Below are 20,841 nucleotides of genomic sequence, written 5' to 3'. Positions count from 1 at the left end.
CAACAATATAAAAACAGTGACACTACACAAGAGGGTAGGAATATGTGTACCGTTACACTCCTAACTGTGGGACACCGTGTACTACATTTACAACATACTCCCTCTTTAGGCCTGTAATTTTTTTTTACAGCAGATCTTATTATATTTCAAGGAAAGTACAAAATGTGGAATCTTTAGGTGGCTTGAATACAACAGCAAAAGACTACATTGGGTACCACGGCTTCCAGCCAAGAACAGGGATCTAAGGCTACATTTACCTCAACAGAAAAATTTGCCCCGTCTTGTTCCATGTTCTACCCATGACTGTGTATATGTAGGGTCTTTGTCAAAGTTGTTTTTTTACCTTCTTATGAGATAAAATGTATACTGTATGTGTGTGTGTGTTTGTGATCTTCTGTTAAGTTGTCTTTGTGTTCAAAATGCCTGAGGTGACTTTTCTTTCTTTCTTTGTTGAACCTGAAGTGGCCCATTGTTTTATGCTCCATACAGTTTCATGTTTTTTAGCTGAAATTCAAAAGAAAAACATGATGTGGTTATTTTAACCATGTTTGATCGGTGCAGATGTCTAATATTGGTTCTGAGCTCTCTGGTAGCCACAGCGACCAGGCCAACATTCTTCTTAAATGTTTGCAGAGACAGTCTGATGTGTGTTATGTCTGTGACTAAGTCTTTTTCAGTCTGAGTACATGACTTTTCTTTAGATATTTGCTGCAATGGAATTTATTAAGAGTCGATAAAGGGCTGACAATGTATCTTGCTGTTAGCTAGCACCAGCACAGGCAATGACACTTTCAACTTTCAAACCTGATTTTTTTTTAAAGGCATTGAAAAAAGTAGAGACAAATCATGAATGGTGTTTGTTACTCAATTAGAGAGCGACTGGGTTTAGTTGAGCTTTTGTACTCTGCGGAAAATGACAAATAACTGACTGAAGGTTGTTTCGCTTCAGTGCCACAACACGATTTATGTAGATTCTGTCAGTGCATAAAGCATGTCTGGTAACACACCGTCAGATGCTATACAATCAGCTGGTAACTTACAAGTGGCTACTTATGTGCTAAATATATGATGCAATGAGAACCTTCGGTTATGTAGCAGAAACCCTTCCGAATGTTTCAGTATGTTTTTATTTAGATTTTAAAGTGCTATAATTGTAATATTTGTTGTTAAACCTCTAGTAGTTCTTCATGTCAGAGTAAGCAATTCTGATGGAAAAGAGGCTTGAGTGTTTATTTTTGTCATATGTGGCCAACCTTTTGATGGTATGGAGAATGCCAGGAAGGGTGCAGGCCACACCCACACCTGAACAACATGAAGTCAACATGGAGCAAATAGACATTGAAACATTTGTAACTTATTGTTAAGAAATGTAGTAGTTTGTTGCATAATCAGCCGACCTGCTGGGACTACTGATGATGAAAGAGGCATGAATGATAGTGCTGGATGCTTAACAATGTGTGTTTCCCTTCTATTTTTTTAAGGGAGTTCGATTTGACCCGGAGATTCCCCAGACTTTGCGGCTCGAGTTCGCCAAAGCCAACACCAAGATGGCCAAGAGCAAACTAGTGGGGACTCCCAACCCCCCTCCAGCTCAGCAGAGCCCTGGACCGCCCTTCATCAGTCGAGAAGCTTGTAAATAACAATACACATACAAACACACACACACACACACACACACACATATTTATGATAAGATCAGTGGCCCCACAAACAGAACCCATAATCAGCCTATTAGTGTTCCCATTCCAATGAATTTGTTCGAGATAGCAGGTCTGATTGGGAGAGAAATTGGGAAACACCCTGTATAATGCAGGTCATGTGGGTTAGTTTTTGCTTTAGCAACACAGAACAATGATTCATTTCATTGCCCTGTAATGATTTCACATTTATTGTAGTGTTGTCAAGATACTGACCAACAATATTGTTGCTGAATCATCGTGTGGATGGATACAGTTACAACAGTTTGTATTTTTTTTTTGTTATAGTATGAATATGATACTATGACACCCGTTTCCTCACTTGATCCTTATTCTCAAAGACTTATCAACTATTATTGAAAAGATTTACAAGATCTTACACATTTCTGTTTACCATGTTCGGTTTCCTAATGATGAATTTCATCAAGGATTGCTTTTTTTTTTTTTGTTATTTAGTCGATTGAACGATCTTTTGTTTCTGAGCGAGGATTAGTAACAAGCAGGCTCGAGTTTACAGCCCTTTCTCACTTCTGAAATATTTCGACGTGATTTATCTAATGTGGTAATTAATTAGAGACCTCCCAGCGCATCGCTATATTTGTTGTAATCACGTTTATGATAACATTGAAATTATCAGATGCAAATTGATTTAAAATAAAATAAATCCTTAAACCAAGTATCATGTGTTTGAACGAATACGACGTCCTGAGCGATGAAAAGATGGAAACGCACGCCCAGACACATTCCAGCTGTGGGTTTTGCTGGTTCCGCGTTCTTCTTAAGTGACTGAGCCTTATCTCGAATCTGCTGGAGTGTAATAGAGACACCCCTTGCAGTCCCCGAGCGAAAATTTGGAAGGAAATGATTATCAGAGAACATACCGTAATGAGACACCACTCTGTGAGAGAGAAATTGTGGTAATTAATGTGGGATAGTGTTCCTTTCTGAATTCTGTTCCTGATAGTAAGCTCAGATAGGATTACTTCATGTCAGCTGATCCTTAGTAGAATAAAACTGAATTATTGTGTGTGTAAAATATTATAGATCTTTATTCTTCTTGCGATCTTCATGCACTGGTGGGATTTATTGCACTACGCACGCACACACACACACACACACACACACACACACACACACACACACACACACACACACACACACACGTATCCTATATAACCCAACACACTATTCAAATCATTATTATCATACTCTGTGTGTGTGTGTGTGTGTGTGTGCATAGTGCAATAAATCTCAAGAAGAATGAAGCTATATGTTACATATAAGGGCACTGTGTGTAAGTCTCAGTCTTATTCTTATTGTGCTTTCAGATGAGCTCACAGTTCCCGGTCTGTATCCTAGCAACCCTGACTTGTGGGCATCATACCCCCTGTATCCCGCTGACCTATCACATACCCTCGCACCTGCTTTTACCTACCCCTCCTCCCTACATACTCAGGTAACATGCTCACACAAACAGACCTGTACACCGGAAAAACTCAATCGGTACACACTTCTGTTTGTCTGTTATTAGAAATGTTGATTATAAATGCTCCTTTTTTAAAAAATTTTTTACACCCAGCATGTGCACTATATCACACTTGCACAGATGCTCTTTCTACTGTAAATTACACTGGAGTATTCTGACTGAGCACTTTCACACCTGCTAAGCTTACATGTTCAGGTTGCTACACACTTCACAAACACACACACACAGATGCACACATTCACACATACAGGGCTTGACATTAATTTGTAGCTGTTCTAGTCAGGGTTGGCAGACAGACATCAGGTTTTTGTTGCTGAAATGGACACCAATATTTGGTGTAAAACACTAAAATCTAATTATATGCCACAGATTCATAAATTCATCCATGTATATAAGATTTATTTATAGCCTTTTTGTGTGCAGAATATTCTGATTATACACTTTATAGTGTATAACATTGTACTATTTTATTGTTGTCTGGTTTCTGGGTTATGTCTGGTTTGCAAGATAATTTATACAAATTATGTTTTTATTGTTATATTAATTTTTAATTATTTTAATCTGAAGCCAGAGAGGGTGAGTTTTATAACATGCCCTAAAGCACTTTAATCACAAACCCTTCACCATACGTTCCTGCACACTTCACACCACCCCATGAAAGATTTTTACTCATCTGCTTTCTTTACCTCCACCAGAATTTGAAATATACCTCTGTCCTCTATCTTCGATGACATATCACATCTGCAAATCACATGCTCTGATGCAAGCCTTGGATTAGAAAAATGTGCGTGGGGGGGGTTTATTACGCAATCTATTAAAACCACACTTTATTCATGTCACTATGTTTAAAGTCGGATCATATCTAACTGCATATCGATAAGGGATAGACAGAGATCTGTCGTAATCTTTGAAATTATGACAGATTCACATTACCTCTGTCTAAGGTTTAACTCAAATGACTTTTTTTTTGTCCTTTTAGTAACATTTACTTTTTCTTTTCATAGAGATGTGTGTAAATGCTAACCCGAAAAGATTCAGAAAGGTTGATCTACTACATACTTGCATTCCTGAAACAGCTCATTTGCTTGTGGTGATGCTGACAAAGGCAGAAGTGGAAGCCAATAAAAATGTTTAATAATGTATACTATATTGTTTAATAATTACAACAGAGTACTAAATCCATTTATATCTTATGGCTATGATTAGTTTAATTTATTAAAATTTATGTGTGAAAGTGTACTTGCTTTCTCTCTATATATTTTATCTATATAATATAATGCCATTTATTAGTAACTAGTCAATAACTAGTTGTTTTTTCTTTTTTTTACAAAGTTGTTTTGGATGATTATTCTTAGTACCCAACCTAGTGTACTAGCATGATGTGTTTTTGACAGAAACTTCCAACCACTTCTGGTCTCTCTGGATATCTGTTAAATGCTGTGAACACAATCAAAAGAACTCTTTATATGTATAAAAAGTATAAAAAAATAATGAAAAGATTTGATTTGAAATCCATCAATTGAAAGGTCACATTCTTTGGACCTAAAATATGTAAATTTCCAGAGCAGGAGTCGGTTACATAACATTTTCTGTATACTCTGTATATTCGACAGATTTATGAATTAATCTTTTTGAATCCTGCTTGATTAATGAGACAAAGCAGAGGTGGATCTGCATTATAGAGCATGCAAACCAAGATCATACAAGACTGACAACAGATGTTGTTTTGGTGAAATAATAAATAAGGTCATTAGCAAAATATGGCACTTACGCAAGTATGAAACAAGACTGCAGATTTATCAATAAATCTAAACTGTGTGGGAGGTCACATCCTATTTACGAAAAAAACAAAAAGAATTAGCCCACACCCCTTTCTGACCTGAAATGAATAAGAAGATTAAAACGTCCAGTTGTGTGTGTAAGTGTGGATGAGTGTGTGTATTTGCAGCTGTTTGCAATAGCATACTCACATACCGCTGATAAGTTAATCAAATCATTGTAATTGATTTATTAGTTGAAGATGTAAAAGTTCCCCATGTTTTTTTAACCCCTGTTTAGATTCGTTGGCTCCCTCCAGCTGACGCTCAGGGCTGGAAGTCCAGGCAGTTCTGCTGAAATATGTGTAAGTAACACAAAAAACACTCTCATACCCACACAAGCATTTGCAGTGTCTAGCAAATCTATGTATTTTGTTTAAAATGCATGCTAATGCTGCCTATACATGAGAGATTTGCTCTCACTCACAAACCCAGTCACACTCCCACTGATTTAAGGAGACAGGAAGGGGCTTGTTAGAGTCTGCAGGGGTCTGATGGGTAAATGTGGGTTTATGTTCCATTGCCAAATGCACACATGCACTTATAAACACATGCAAACATGCTCCAACCAATTCTCAGGCTAGTGTGTAGAGTCCTTTAAATACAGAAGTGCCTGTGGAGGGAGTTGCTTTTTTTCCTAATCAGATAAACCATCTAATTTCTTTGTGTAATCAACACACACTCCAGGTCACATTAGGGCGTATTTAGACGGAACTTCCTGTTTGCCAGAGGCTATAGCTGGCTGGATAAAGCTTAGTGTGATACAGAGGATCCACTAAACTGGCCCATTTTTGAGGAACTAAGCACCAAAAAACCTTCCTAATAGAGTTCTGCACATCAGCAATCTTACCACTGATCAGGAGTCACAGTTTCCTCTGAGAATATGCATATAAACTTCTGACTTCCTCGGCCTACAGATTATTGGCACCACCCATAAAAGTGCTGCCATGTACAATCATCATTGGCTTTAACTACATCCTGGTTCCCAGAAAGGTGCACCTTACAGGCCTTAATGGTATAAACCATGTAAAATCTACAAAAACATTCCAAAAAGCAATTTTTTCACAATATTGAAATCTGTATAATTTTATTTACAGAAATTATGCATAAATTGTTTACAGTTTTTTTTTTTTTTTTTTTTTACCTTATGGATATTTTGGTTTGTTTAATAGTTTTCTTTCTAATTTGCCATTTAAGCCTACATGAATCAAAGATGGTATATCTTTCTTCATAGCAAATCCCATTTAAATTAATGGTGATAAATCTACAGATGTCAGTTCTTATAATACTTTCAGGATAACAGTAATCTGTGAAATTTCCCAATCATGGAACTTCTTCCGAATTTATACTTGGGTCTGATTTGTAGGATTTCATGGTTGTGTGTTGAATCCATGATGTTTTGCAATTCTTGTTTGTCTAGCCTTGAACTTGCAATTAGGGATTTTTTCTGTTGCTGGGTTTTCAACAGAATTAATCACCACACTATGAATCTCATTTCAGTAAACAAGCCATAAAATGTGTCATAGTGGTGTACAACTAGAACAAAGAGTCATTAGAAAAAATCTACAACACCAAACTTCCATTAATTGAGTTCCACAACAAAATCCACAATCTCCTTTGAAAAACACAGATTTTTAATTGAACAGTTCACAGTATAGTGCTTCTAAACTTGTTCACTTTCCAATGTCTAATGTAATTTAATTTCTTTTTGGGGGGCATTTTCCATGGGAAAACCGCTAATTCCCAGACATCGGTCATCTTTCCCCTGATACCAACCAGGGAGGTAAAAGCAGGCTTCCTTTGAGGCTTGTGAACCCAGCAAACCACAAACTGCTGCTCATGCTGTGCTATGGGGCGATGTTACTTTCTCAGAAGAAAGGGCTATACTGATTAACCTCATGATTTGCTGGTATAACTGTGATGGGAAGGGGGAGAGAGAATATAACAACCTTCCTACACAGAGAGCATGGCAAATTAATCTCTTTTGGACATCATCAGGATTTGAAGTCACAATCTTAGGGTGAATCTTCTTCTGTTGTGCCATTGAAGAGTCCAAACACAATTTCTTATCCATTAGGAATTGGGAAATGCCAAGCTCAACATCACAGGCCCCATAATGAGGTTTTCCATCATATAAAAACTTTTTCAATTTATACATTGAAAGTTCTACACAAGCTTCTTAGTCTTCTTGGCTTTCAACAATATCCTCTGAGTACACTAAGTACATTTTAACATTGATCTGTATTTTGTTCTTCTTGTATCTACTAATTACCAAAACATTAAGTATGATGTTATCGAGAATAGCGTTTTCCGTTGTTTGCTGTTGTTATTCTCTTTTGTGCTATTTTCCCTGCTCGCCTTGTGGTCGTGTCGCAGCTCTGACCTTTTCAGAGTTGACAATTGCACCCTCGCATGTGATCGCTTTTATAAATAGTCTGATGGAGTTTATTGTTTATTTTGGGAATACTGAGTTGGCGATGCAGCTTTATTCCAAACAGGGGAACTACAGCTGTAACATTTATAATTTTTTTTGGGGGGGAGACCTTTAATTATCTTCCAAATAAACCCAAAAGGATGTTTGCTGTAATCATTTATACATTCTTCAGGTGTTATTTTTAGCCCTTTTTTTCCTCTTTTTTTTATGACAAGCCAGTCGACATTTGTAAGAGACAGGAAATCTCAGCGAGGGGAAGACAGCTTGCCACCACGTTGGTGGAATAAACAAGCTTAATCTAGGCGGCCTTTTGGGAGCAAGTGAATAGGAGTGGAGTTTCAGATGTACACTGACCTTAGAGACGTTCGGCTCATTCTGTTCTAATAGGATATAAATGGTAGGGTGTTATGTATGGTATTATTATGGTATTATGAATAATTACAGAATAACTCCATGTTCGCCTACATAAAACTGTCTGTAGTAACTGACATTGTTCCCTTCATAATGCAAAATGGCTAAAAATGCTGCTGAAACAAACCTTCACGATAACAATTTAGTATTTATTAAATACCATGGTAGAATGCATACACTATAAGGCCAGAATATCTGGATACATGGCTTGACGTGAATTTGCTTGAATCTCAATTTAGTGAGCCAAATGAGTGAGTTCACCAAATGCTGTAAATGCAAATGTAATGTCATGTCATCTTCTGACTGAAGTAACACGGTGCCATCTTTGGCACGTAGAATATTTCCTTGCTGAAGTTCACTTCCCAAATCCCTCCCATAGGTTAACTTGTACAGTTGAAAGTAAGGCAGACAATAATCTAGTGTTATTTTGAAGTTTGCAAAGAAGTGGCTAATGTTTTACATTACATTTTATTGTCTTTTGAATGTTTTTTACACACACGCATACACACACACACTTTAATGCAGTTAGACATTATCATGCCCTTTGAACTGTACATTGAGGTAGCAAGAAATCACGTGTGTGTGTGTGTGTGTGTGTGTGTGTGTGTGTGTGTTTGTGTGTGTGCGCATGTGTGCAATGATTTTCGGCCTGACTAACTAAGCAATTACATTTAAATCCCTGCATTGCCTTTACCACGGAGAGGGAGGTTAGAAGTGTGTGTGTGTGTGTGTGTGTGTGTGTGTGTGTGTGTGTGTGTGTGTATGTGTGTGTGTGTGTGTCAACAGGAGGTATTATCCACAGCTGAGGTTCACTCATAAGGAAGTGCTGTTTCTATGCTTTCTTTGTTCTTTTGCTCAAGTTTCAGGCTATAGGCAGCTGTGTGTGTGAGTCTGCGTGTTTGTGTGTGTGTGTGTGTGTGTGTGAGTGTAGTCATAGGCAAAAAGCCAGTGATTTTTCTCAGGATTAATGTTGCTAACCTTGCCTTTTATGTTCAGGAGTCAGCTCCTAAATCAGGATTGGATTGTTTGACATGATACACTGACATTTGCACTAAGTAAACATGCAGTCTAGCCCCACTTCATGCTGTTGTAATTTATAAAAACATCTCAAACCCTGGTGCATTCACCCACTTCTTTGTTCATTATTCTTGAGTATGTATCCAAAACATGTCCCATGATTCCTATTCTGGCTCGATTGCATGGAAACCCACTGAAATTTATTCAAATCAGACACTCCTTTTATTGAAATATTGTTTAAAATGTAGTTGCAGAGAAAAGTGTGTGCAGAAATAATTCTTCATCAACACAAGTAATTAAAATAAACACAAATGGCAAGCTTCTATATAACATCTATTGTGGTGTGTGAAACAAAAGGTTTAATTTTTGAACAATACGCTATCGAAGCTTTGCATTTAGTTAACTATTTATGTATGCAGTGGGTGTAGCTAAAAAAAAAAGAATGAAAGGGGTGTAGCTACAAGGTAGACGTACCTCATCAACATACTATAAAGAAGTGCACTCTGTGATTTTGCTAGTTGAAGCAGCCCAGACATTGATAGAGACCTGAACTGGTCAATGGAGCAGGATGCATGATGATTTCTCACTGCAACGTGAGTAACATCTTGGGACAGGAGCAAATCAGCTTGACCACATCCATTGGCTTTACATATCAACAGCAATCATTCCTTGTCTCTTAATGAGTCACGATCCGGCTTACTTGGGAATGCATTGCTGTTGCAGAAAGTGGGGTCATATATTTAGGCGTTTGAAGAAGTTGTGAAAGAGCAGAAGCCACCGGGCTTTTTCAGAGCTTGTTCCCAAACAAAAACGTCAAGCGGAGATATTGCCTCAGCTGCGAATGAACTCAACGCTTGTAAAAATCAGTTGCTAAATTCACTCTATGGACCGAGTAGAGAACAAACCCCAATTGTGTTTTCTCTAAACTGTTTTGTAGTGTAGCAGCATTTTCACTCAAATTGCAGTGGCGTCTCCCAGCTCTGCCCCTTGCATTAAGATAAAAATCAAATGTCTCCTGCCGAGTATAAAAGGTGTTCAGAGTTAAATATGAGTGTATCAACAAGTCTGGTACAAAATCCCCGGACTGATAAACCTCCATACATCAGTGAGATTCCCAGTGTGAACACTGATTTAAAGCACTGCTATAGTGTGTTATTGATTATTTTTCGCCCTCGCTCTTTTCTTGGTGAATTTCCATCACTTGCTTGTAAACACAAGCACTGAGTATTAGGAGAAAAACATTCTCATTGTTTAACAAATTCTTGCTGTTGTGCGTAAGTGAATTCTTTTTTAATTATTATTTTTTATTTACAGGTTCCTTATGTGTGATGGTGGCTATGGATGGCCTTGAGCTGCTACCCCCTCAGCCCTCTTTCTCTCTCTTACTTTTTGTGGATCTCTCCCTCTCTTTCTCTCTCTCTCTCCAGTCACAAAATCCCAACCAGGACCTCCAGACTCTCCTTCCTTGGTCATGGACCACAGGTAAAGACAATTCCTGACTCACCTACACACTTCAGAATACATATTAAAATTTATGTGCTATGTGAATATACTCTGATTTTCATGAGAATACAAAAAATGGAGAGAAAAAGAAAACAAAAGAGCAACATGTAAAAAGCAAGATAGCAAGGACCAAGAGAATGAAGAAATAGTAAAAGAAGAGGAGGAAAAGAACAAGTGTGAATTTGTAGTATGAAATTACTTGTGGTCTCTCATTTTCTTTTTCTCTCTCTTTTTCTCTCTCTCTCTATCACTTTCTTTCTCCTTTATTCCACCAGGTCACCACCTCTTCCCCTGGGTTTAGAAAGCAAATCAAGACCAGCTCTGCCTCCATCACACATTCCTCTCCCCTTTTTTCTACTGTTACACCACTGACACTTTTATGGAAGGAGTACACACAGGCTTGCATCTCTCTCTCTCTCTCTCTCTCTCTCTCTCTCTCTCTCTCTCTGCACACGATTCAGTAAAGCATTGTCCCATAATCAATCAAACTGTATAGTACTATCTAAGATATATTCTCTTTCTCGTTCTGTCTTTTTTCCTATACTGTGTTCTAAATTCATCATCACTTTGTTCGTTTTCATCTTTCTTTTCTTTGTCTGTATATTTAGTCACATTTTACAGATAAGCAATGCACAGTATTGTCACTAAAGCCATATTCCAAATTGAAAGATGAGGCAGCCTCCAGAGGCAGCCTAGGCAGACTACAGTCTGTGCCATTCTGTTTTTTACTGTTTTAAAGAAGGATTGTACGTGTGCCAGGAAGTAAATCCCATAGTTCTGTTCACTTAATTTATTAAGATTAAGGTATTGTATACTAAAATCTTAAGTTCATCATTTCAAAAGGTAACACAACCCTAAATTGCCATTTGAGGGTTTTAGAAGGAGTTCAATCTCTATTATAGCCTTTACCCAAAAATATTAAAAAACAAACAAACAGAAAGCAGAGTTTATTGTTTGGGTGCTTTAAGTTCCTAATACGACTTTAAATGCTTCAGTGAAGACAGGCTCAACTGCATTGTAAAACCATAAAGTCTATAGATACGAGACACAGAGACAGTGCTAAAACATGATTATGTTGTGTGCAGAAAGTGTGTAAATAGACAAAGATTTGAAGGTTTAGATTAATTAGATTTATATTTCAGTAATATAAAATAATCTCTCAAAATGTGTCAATTCATTTAACACTACAACAATGAGAATCTTTTGATTCACTAAGCAATTTAAAGCTAACTTTTCCATAATACATTTCATATGTTTCTCAATTTATTAAACATTCAATGTTAAACATTACTTAAGTCACTTCACATTTCATGTGAAATGCTTAGTTTGAAAAATGAGTTACAAAAAAAACGAGTAGTGTGTGTGTGTGTGTGTGTGTGTGTTCAGGATGCAGACAGTGCGTCACTCCTTCTATTTAAATGTTGTGGTTGTGTATTAATCAATATTATCTTTATAACCTATATTACCGTTGTTGTTGCTATTTACACTGATTATAATTAGCAAACTGCGATTAATTTGAAGCATGATGTTATCAGAGCCAAGATGCTGTACATTTTTAGACATTTTGAAGACAAATACAGAAGTATTTTTATAATCAGGTGAATGTTTTAAGTGTGTGTTTGTGTGTGTGTGTGTGTATGTGTGTGTGTGTGTGTGTGTCAGATTTCAAGAAGTTTTACTTTTCTGCTTCATTCCAGCTGCCAAAGACAATCATAATGAAGATTTCTCATAAAACGACTTCCTGTTTAACAATAATAATACTAATAATGATAATAATAGTACATATCATTTATTTCAAAACCAAAGACTTACAAAATATGTACATGTGCTGACCGGTTACATTGCAATACACAAAGTATCTATTATACCATCCATAGAAACGCCGCTAAACACCTCATCTATATAGACTGAGATGTGAAGGGAGGTTGATTTAAATTTTCAATTTCTTGAAGTTAAATGAACCAAATAATACATTTTCCTGTGATACCAATACAGACTGTCAATCAGAATTGGCAAGTATACAACAGCTATATTAAAATATTTATTTTAAACCTAAATATATTGAAAGACATACACTGTGCAGATGATGTATGATCCTCAGGTCTCTAGATCTATAGTGATGATTTTCCTCTTTTTTAATATTATGAAAGGGGTTTTTTTTCTTTTCATTTTTGCAACAAAAATTCAAACACTCCCTATTAAAGAAATTAAAAGGTTTGCAGCATTTGCCATTGCTGTGTAATCATCAGTTGACAATATTCATGAATGTTTAGTAATACGAATTACAGTAATAAGAATCACAACTACTGAAGTACGGTAAGACTACGAGGACAAAAGTAACATACAATTAGGGGGGTAAAATGGGGTATATATATTTATCTTTATGTGACGTGTCACATGTCTGGGAAAACTTGTAAATATTCTTTATTACTAATAGTTCTCATGATTATAGTTGAAAATGAAATATGTGCTCTTTTGTATGTATGTATGTGATCCAAAAGTAAAATTGTAACATTATAAAGTATAACGATATTTAAACATTTTTATAACTTTGAAATGGAAAACAAAGCAAAATCTATTGTTTCCAGACTTTACCCACAGTGACATGTAATGTGTGTCTGTGTGTCATTTACCCCAGAGCAACTTATTTGCCAGATCCTGCTTTCAAGTTTTGTCAGAAATATCATTACAACTTAAACACACTTGAAAGCCAGCACAGTGTCGTAAACCTGACCTTTTAATAAGCGCTGACATTCCGAGTTGTGACGATTACCAACAATATGAATGTCTTTTTGACTTCTTGTTGCTACAGTGATGACACAAAAATGTCCATGTTGCCAGTTTCCTTTCTGACTAAAAACATTCACCACATCGTAAACCTCAACCTCGAACTCATTTGCACAAACTTGGAGTAATTTTGAAAGCAGCATTCGACTTAACTCTGTTTCTGGTGTTTTGAAAGTTTTATATTTAGATTTCTTTGTTCTGGTGCGACTTTACTTCAGTAGCCAGACTTAAATTTGACCATAGTGTCAGTTTTCTTTACACTCTTATGTTTTTAAGAAGGTGCTCAGAAACTGTGAGCTGGACATACAAAACTGTGGATTCTGTGTGTGTGTGTGTGTGTGTGTGTGTGTGTGTGTGTGTGTGTGTGTGTGTGTGTGTGTAGGACTGCAGCATGTTTGTTATTTTCTTCATTCACTCCAGTGTCTGTATGATATTAGATAAAATGTTACCCAATCGTGTGGTGTGTTTTTGCCAGCAGATGCTGTATAAAACATCTTTGTCTGAAATAAAGATTTTTATATACGTGTGTAAGTTCAAAAGCTTTTTTTTTTAACAAGCACACAACTGTGGACATGAAAACTCCACCACCTGATTCTTCTCACTTCTTTCTCCCCTTGGTTTTCTCCTGTGGAGGTGTGATAATGCAGCCATCTTTTTCACCTTTCTCTCCTTCACACCTTTTCTCATGCTTTCTCATTCTCCCTTTCATCTCATCTTCCAGTCTGATCATCTCACCCAAGCATCTTTCATCCAATACTCTTTCTTTTTCCTCTCCCTCACTCACCTTTATCTCTGTTCCCTGTTTTTTGTGGGGTTTTTTATTCTTTTTTTTTTGTTAGCCTTTTTACTCTCCATCTCATTATCATATCCTTGTTTACCACCCACCCCTTTTTTTGTACTAAGTATGACTGCTTTTTGGCGTCACTGTGCACTTTTGCCTTTCCTTCTCACTCCCTTTCATTTTTTAGCTACGCACACACACACACCACAAATAGAGAAAACACTTCTTAAATGACAGAACAAAAGTTCAATTTTCTTTCATCCATCCCATAATGCTTTGCAGCATGCATGCCAGTCCCGAGTTCCACTGGGAGTCACATGACTTTGACAGAATGAGGATGATGTCTTATGATTCGTTGTGAGCGCCTTGGGGTCTGTGTGTGTGTGTGTGTGTGTATGTGTGTGTGCTCCAAAAAGTGCAGGAGAGCAAGATGGGAAAAGAAAGCAGTCACTCGGCTCTCTCAGTGCTGAAAAAAGAGAAAAAGAGTGAGAAGAAGAAGTCGTGAAAGAGCCACTAACAAGGGATCATAAGGCACCAGTCTCATCGTGCCAAAGTCCCACTTCCTGGTCATGTGACTCCCCATGGAACCTCTGCTGCAAATCATTATGGGATGGATAGAAATGAATACAATTGAACCTATGTCTTTTTTCTTGTTGTGTCAGATGTGCATTTAAGAGATGTGCATTTTAGCAATTAAATATTGCTAAATATAGTGTGTGTGTGTGTGTGTGTGTGTGTGTGTGTGTGTGTGTGTACATGGGAAAAACTGGCCTTTTTCCATGCTTTTAAACCATTACAACACTATTAAAGAATGCCAGGGTTCACATTAAAGTAAAACTAGATTATAAATGAGTGTGTGTGTGTGTGTGTGTGTGTGTGTGTGTGTGTGTGTGTAAGATCGTGATCTCATCAGTGAGGTATGAAGCCTCTGACTGTGATTTACCTCACTGGGAACCTATTTGTTACAAATTGTTGCTTTTTTAAAGAAATATTTCACCACATACATAAAATACAACATAGATTCTATTCTTTTCAAATTATTCTATTGTATGTAATAGTGGGAACTTAACGATGTAATAAATGTTTTTAGCTAATAATGGCATTCTAGAGGTGGAATAGTCAGTTGATCAGTTTTTATGCATCAGGTAAACAGCTGATGTTTAAAATGAATGGAGGCAACAGTCCTCAATTATGAATGATCTATTTTATATATTTACATTTATGGCATTTAGAAGACGCCCTTATTCAGAGTGACTACAATAGTGTTCTATAGTCTCAATCAATGACTGATCACCACCTTGATGATGCCAGAACACAGAAGAGTCTTGATGTATACCGATCTCCCTTGCCCTGAGGGATGGTGGGACCAGTTGAACAATGCTAGAAGTTCTGAGGCAGCGTGGTGCAGTGCTAGGAGTGATAAGAGCTTTGAGGTAATAGGGTTCTGGTCCACTTTTGGCTTTGTAGGCAAGCAACAGTGTTTTTGATCTGATGTGTGCAGCCAGTGAAGAAGAGTGGCAGTGGGGTGGTGTGGGAGAACTTAGGCAGATAGAAAAAAAAGGGAAACATTTTATGGTATTTGTATGTTTTCTAAATATTTGTAGATCTTTAGCAACATTTATTAATTGATCAACATTTAAGGATTTTGTATTAATATAATTTATTATTATTATAATTATTACTATTATTATTTAAATCATATTTTGTGCTCTTTTGGGGGGAAAAAACATCTTAACTACTATACTAAACTCTACAAAAAATTCCAATAATTATTATATTGATTGGGTCACAAATAGTAGTACAAGTACTGACCGTATGACCGAAGCTTTATACTAAAGAAACAGCTACAGAGCGCCCTCTTGTGGTTAAGAGAAGTAGTGATTGAAATGAACGCACTTCTTCCATGATATACTGTAAATTGATAAATTAAGCAGAGAAAATCCTCAACTTTGACAAAGCAAAGAGTAAAAATCAATCCTCATGCCACAAAGTACAGTTGTAAAAATCCTTACATTTATTTTGAGAACATAACAGGCAATGACAACAATGACCGTTTCATATAAAATCTGCTCAAACACTGGACAGGCCTTTTCCACACCTCCTTTATGCCTTCTTAAAAATCCTCTTAGCGTCGACACCCTCGTAGTTGTAGCACTGTTCAATACAACAAAATAAAACGAATTACAAACTTTAACTGTTTAACTACACACTGCCATAAACATTTTCTGTGTATGTGTATATATATATATATATATATATATATATATATATATATATATATATGTATATGTATGTACATATATATATATATATATATATATATATATATATATATATATATATATATATATATAATTTATGTATCTTTATATCTTATTTATCTGCCTTCTTTTTCTTATTATATTTTTCTTTTAAATTTTGTTATTATATTTATAATTTTTATTCTCCTTTTTACCCCATTTTTATTCCCTCATGCCGGACCGTCGTTAAAAGCATTTCACTGCATGTCGTACCCTGTATGTATGTGTATGTGACAAATAAAATTTGATTTGATTTTTGATTTGATTTGATACATGAAATGACTACAGCATGAATGTATAAGAATTAATTAGAATTTGGGGAAATGTACAGTATATACCTAAAAAATATAAACATTTAGTTTTTGGTCCGAAGCTGACATGCATGCAACCTAAAATAGATTGAAAAAATGCAGGCTTGTTGAGCACAAGAGACTTCTTTCAAAAACATTAAAATTAGTAACGTTTCAAAATCTTTGACCAGTATTGTACTTCTGTATGATACCAGAAAGCTGGCAAGCAGGCGGTAGAAGAAAAACAAATTACAGCTTGAGCAAAACTGGCCTCATAAATCGTAAATAAAAAAGAGCTACCTTACATTTAGCATCTCTGATTTACTGGCTGGCTAGCTACTGTATAAATACATTCTGGTATTTGCTAGGAAAAATTTTTATATCATAGATATTATATATATTTACCCAAGTACTGTAATATCAAAACTTACTTTAAAAGTTGTAATCATTGAACATTGTATTGCGGGGACAATTTTTTAAAATTATTTTTATTATTTTACCTAAATGAGCTGACATTTGGGTAAAATAATAATAATAATTAAAAAAAATTGTCAGTGTATATGTTTTTTACAACTGCATAAAATCTTTTGTACATTTAAGTTCCCTGTTATAGGCTAATCTACAATATTGTAAATTCACAGTTCATTTCTATTCGTTCTTGTTAATTCCCATATTAGCTGTTATTTCTTATGGAGATTTTCCAGTCTTGATTCCCGAAATTTTGTAACCCTAATCCCACCCAAACTAATATTCAATCCATACAAAAAGGGAAGCGGTACACACTCAGCCAGACAGCTGGATTAGACTGTATAATCATTTTACTTTGTCTTTAGCTTCCTAGCATCCTATAGGAAACATTTTAAAGTGTAATAAAATTTTAAAGTCACAGCAAATTATATTTGCCAAGACAAGGGCTATATTTAAGGACTGTATAATGTACAGAATGCTGGGAAATTGTAATGTGTGTATTGAAAAGTGAGTACTGTGTGTGTGTGTGTGTGTGTGTGTGTGTGTGTGTGTGTGTTACCTGTACGAGTTCCCCTCCAACCACTGAGCGGGTGGTGGTCAGAATTTTGCCATTGTCCTTCCTGTTGAAGGTGCCTTTTAGAGTCTCTCCCTCCATCACCCATGTTCCCTGAAGGACAACACACATACATACTGTATATACACACACATATGTATTGTGTGCACATGCTACACACTGCACAAACGTATAGATAGAAACCACTTGTAGGATTCCCTGCAAATAAGTGTTTATTTGGTGTTACTGATTTCAACGTTAATGATTGGTACGTTACTGTTCATTATTGACTTTTGGTTCTCACAGTGAGATCTGTGCCGTCGGCCATCGTGTACTCGAACTGCACCCCCAGTGTGAACTCAACATCTTTGGTCCTGAAATTGCTGGACTCCTTAATGGTGAACTTGTCTCCATTCTGCTCGATGATGAGCTTCAGGTTGTCATGTTCTGCCAGCTTTCTCTTTACCATGTTAATGCCTGTACACAAACATGTTAACACATTGGTTTTTGGGTACACATACTTTTGTCTTTTGTTGCCAGTGCTAATTTTACAAAATTGTGCTTGTCATTAAAAATAAAAGGGGTGGGGCCTCTGTAGTCACGCCCACTGAACTGAAAACTCTCTCTGTCCTAATGAAGGAGGTGTTGTCTCTGTTCCTAACAGTCCCACTGAAAGACATGTTCTATCTATCTGAATGAAAGAGGTGTGGATTCTGCACCTGTCACTCCTAATGAAGGAGTCTACCTTTGACCTGTCACCCGAGGGAGGTGTGTCCTTATTTCTACCAGTCCTAATAAAGGAGGTGTGGCCTCATAATCAAGAAGGTGTAGCTTCAGTGTCTTGTCAGTCAGGAGGATTTCTATTCTCTAGATTCTATTATGTTATCTGTTTAAATGCATTTTGTCATCTATAAGATTGTTGATCACATCTCAGATTAGGATCTCACATAACATCTTTGCAGGAACTATACATCATTCATTAATAATTAAATGTATGCAAAAATTCAGATTAAACCCTTTGAGACATCAGTTTTTATTACTATTATTAATTATAACATAATTATAATTATACATTGTTATTGACTAATTCTTTACTCACCCATCTGTTCCATAAACTTGTCATAGTTTTCATTACGGTCGTTCTTCCATGTGCCGTTGAGTGCCATGATAGAAAAACAGAGTGATGCAGATCAAGAGGAAAAAGTGAGCGAATGGAGTGATGGCAGTGAGCCTGCTGCTTTGTTTCCATGCTTTTATAGCAAATCTTTATCTCTGTCCATTATCCAGCTGATGATGTAGTCTCTGAACATCAAATACGGTCATTGAGATAATGGCTGCCCCCAGAATATATTATTGCCCAATAATTATTATTGCCCCCGTACTCCTATTGTTCTGATTGACAGATAACACAGTTGACAGGCACCGACAGAGACTCAATAATGCAGAACGGCAGTGAGTGAAGTCAGTAGTATGTTTGTCAGTTTTATGGAAATATGAAAATTAATGGAAATTCAGCACAATTCACACTTTTTCACGATTCGAAACGAGAAATCTAAAAACCTCTAACTGCCAAACATGCATTGCAGGCTCTGTCTCAATCTCTGGTCTTAACAGCGATGTCATAATCAAACATCCTTATCTGGATATAAAATTTAATTAAGACGTTAGCGCGACCTTTGTCTGGCTGAACTAACTTGACTTATGATTTCATAATATTTACAAACTTGTAGACGTCACCTTCTCTATAATCTGCAGTGCCGAATGTCTTTCTATAAGTCTAAGGTTCAAATAGAGAGGACCAGAGTAGTGACAGTATCTGGCACTTGATCAGCTTATAATCCGCTGTGGTGACAAATAATATGAACAGCCAAAAGAAGAAGAAGAAGAGGCTTCGGATGGAAGAATGAGATAATAAACGATCAGACTTTCCAGTGGTTGATATTCAAGATTAGAAGAGGTCAAGGGTCTGCCTAATTAAATCCAGAGTTATATATCGCAGTTGTCCTAAGGCTTTGACAGAGCTTTCTGGTTTATAATCGAGAATAAATTAAATAGTTGCAAACAAAAAAATATCTTTATAGCTATGGAAAGTTTACATTGTAAGTTACTTCTTTTGTTTGATGTGGAGCTTTTTATTAGTTTCAGTCTGAAACATAAACAAAAACCCCAAATGTTTCTTTCAATAAAGAATTGCACAGAATGAAGTTCTATGCAATTACAGGAAATGTAAATTGTACGTAATGTAGATAATGGAACAGAAATTTGTAATATAAAAATTTAAATTTATTTAAAGAAATTAAATGTCTTAAGAAGAACGAAATAAAACATTTAGATATGTAAAATTAAAATGCGACAATTTTCCTTAGTTAAAAATGTTACATATATAAATATACTTATAAAACTATATTGTTGTTCTTTTAGTAAAACCTGCAACTGGATCATCTTGTTAAATTCAATACAGAGATATTAATTCAATATATAAAAAAAAAAATACTTTCCTATTAGATTTGTTGTTGCAATATGAAACCCATAAAAATAAAATATATAACTAAAATTAAAGAAACGAATCATTAACAGAATAATAGATTGGCTGAGCAGAAATTAGGAACTTTATAAGTTGTATTAGGAAAAAAAAAATGGTTTTTAATTTACCATTTGGCTAATAAAGGAATCTGTTGACCTTTATAAGAAAGAACAATGTTTACTTGTTATATCTCACTAGATCTTTATGAGCAACAATAAAGTCCTTAAAGCTATAACCACACACTATTTGTAAGAATAGCACTAATATAACTATTTGTGAGGCTGCTAAATCATAAATCTAGCACTTTCTTTGTAAGTTGTAAAATCAGAGGATTTAGCAAGCTACAATTCAAAATATAATTGTAATTTATTGTGATCAATAATTGTTAATTTTTACTTGATTTTACCAGATTTTTAATTTATACTCCATCAACATTATACAACTCATTGCTCATAAACCTCTTTAGATATAAACTGATGATCTGTGAGATGAAAGTGTTCGACTGTCCACATTTTCAGCTTATCACCAGAAGAAGAAAAAAGAGTGATAGCACTACATGAACACTAGTGCCCCATTGTGCGATTAATGTGTGTGTGTGTGTGTGTGTGTGTGTGTGTGTGTGTGTGTGTGTGTGTGTTCTTTAAGCTGGACATAAAACGCCAAAAAATCCATAGCACTAGCATTAGCCGCTAGGCACTTCCTGGTTAGAGGCTAATGCTAGATCTATTGATTCTTTAGTGTTTTCATGCATGTGCAAAACAAATCTTATTTCT

The 20,841-nt window shown here is 35.9% G+C and overlaps 2 protein-coding genes across 2 annotated transcripts in view; one reads left to right on the top strand and one right to left on the bottom strand.

Moving 5' to 3' along the window:
• Nucleotides 1-13,678, top strand: part of rbpms (RNA binding protein, mRNA processing factor) — a 30,667-nt gene extending 16,989 nt beyond the window's left edge. The window contains exons 5-9 of the mRNA XM_046842756.1: nucleotides 1,482-1,632; nucleotides 3,026-3,153; nucleotides 5,242-5,305; nucleotides 10,177-10,344; nucleotides 10,641-13,678. Coding sequence (XP_046698712.1) covers nucleotides 1,482-1,632; nucleotides 3,026-3,153; nucleotides 5,242-5,298 — 336 coding nt within the window. The 3' untranslated portion in view covers nucleotides 5,299-5,305; nucleotides 10,177-10,344; nucleotides 10,641-13,678. The remainder of the gene's footprint in view (nucleotides 1-1,481; nucleotides 1,633-3,025; nucleotides 3,154-5,241; nucleotides 5,306-10,176; nucleotides 10,345-10,640) is intronic.
• A 2,246-nt stretch (nucleotides 13,679-15,924) lies between these two features.
• LOC124381289 (fatty acid-binding protein, intestinal-like) lies at nucleotides 15,925-18,795 on the bottom strand. Its single transcript, XM_046842757.1, has 4 exons — nucleotides 18,644-18,795; nucleotides 17,849-18,021; nucleotides 17,551-17,658; nucleotides 15,925-16,087 (listed from the first exon to the last, which is right to left on the bottom strand). The coding sequence occupies exons 1-4, from the start codon at nucleotides 18,708-18,710 to the stop codon at nucleotides 16,037-16,039; spliced, it is 399 nt and encodes a 132-aa protein (XP_046698713.1). The 5' UTR covers nucleotides 18,711-18,795; the 3' UTR covers nucleotides 15,925-16,036.
• Between the last annotated feature and the right edge of the window lie 2,046 nt (nucleotides 18,796-20,841).

The sequence above is a fragment of the Silurus meridionalis genome, chromosome 28 (assembly GCF_014805685.1).
Source record: "Silurus meridionalis isolate SWU-2019-XX chromosome 28, ASM1480568v1, whole genome shotgun sequence".
Taxonomy (NCBI): Eukaryota; Metazoa; Chordata; class Actinopteri; order Siluriformes; family Siluridae; genus Silurus; species Silurus meridionalis.
The sequence above is the reverse complement of the archived record's forward strand: the minus strand, read 5'-3'. Positions and strand labels throughout refer to the sequence as shown.

Excerpts from the sequence above, each read along its gene's own strand:
- LOC124381289 (XM_046842757.1), bottom strand. The coding sequence starts at position 18,710 with ATGGCACTCAACGGCACATGGAAGAACGACCGTAATGAAAACTATGAC. Across the intron at positions 18,022-18,643 it reads CAAGTTTATGGAACAGATGG|GCATTAACATGGTAAAGAGA; the intron begins GTGAGTAAAGAA and ends GTTTGTGTACAG. Across the intron at positions 17,659-17,848 it reads CCGACGGCACAGATCTCACT|GGAACATGGGTGATGGAGGG; the intron begins GTGAGAACCAAA and ends GTTGTCCTTCAG.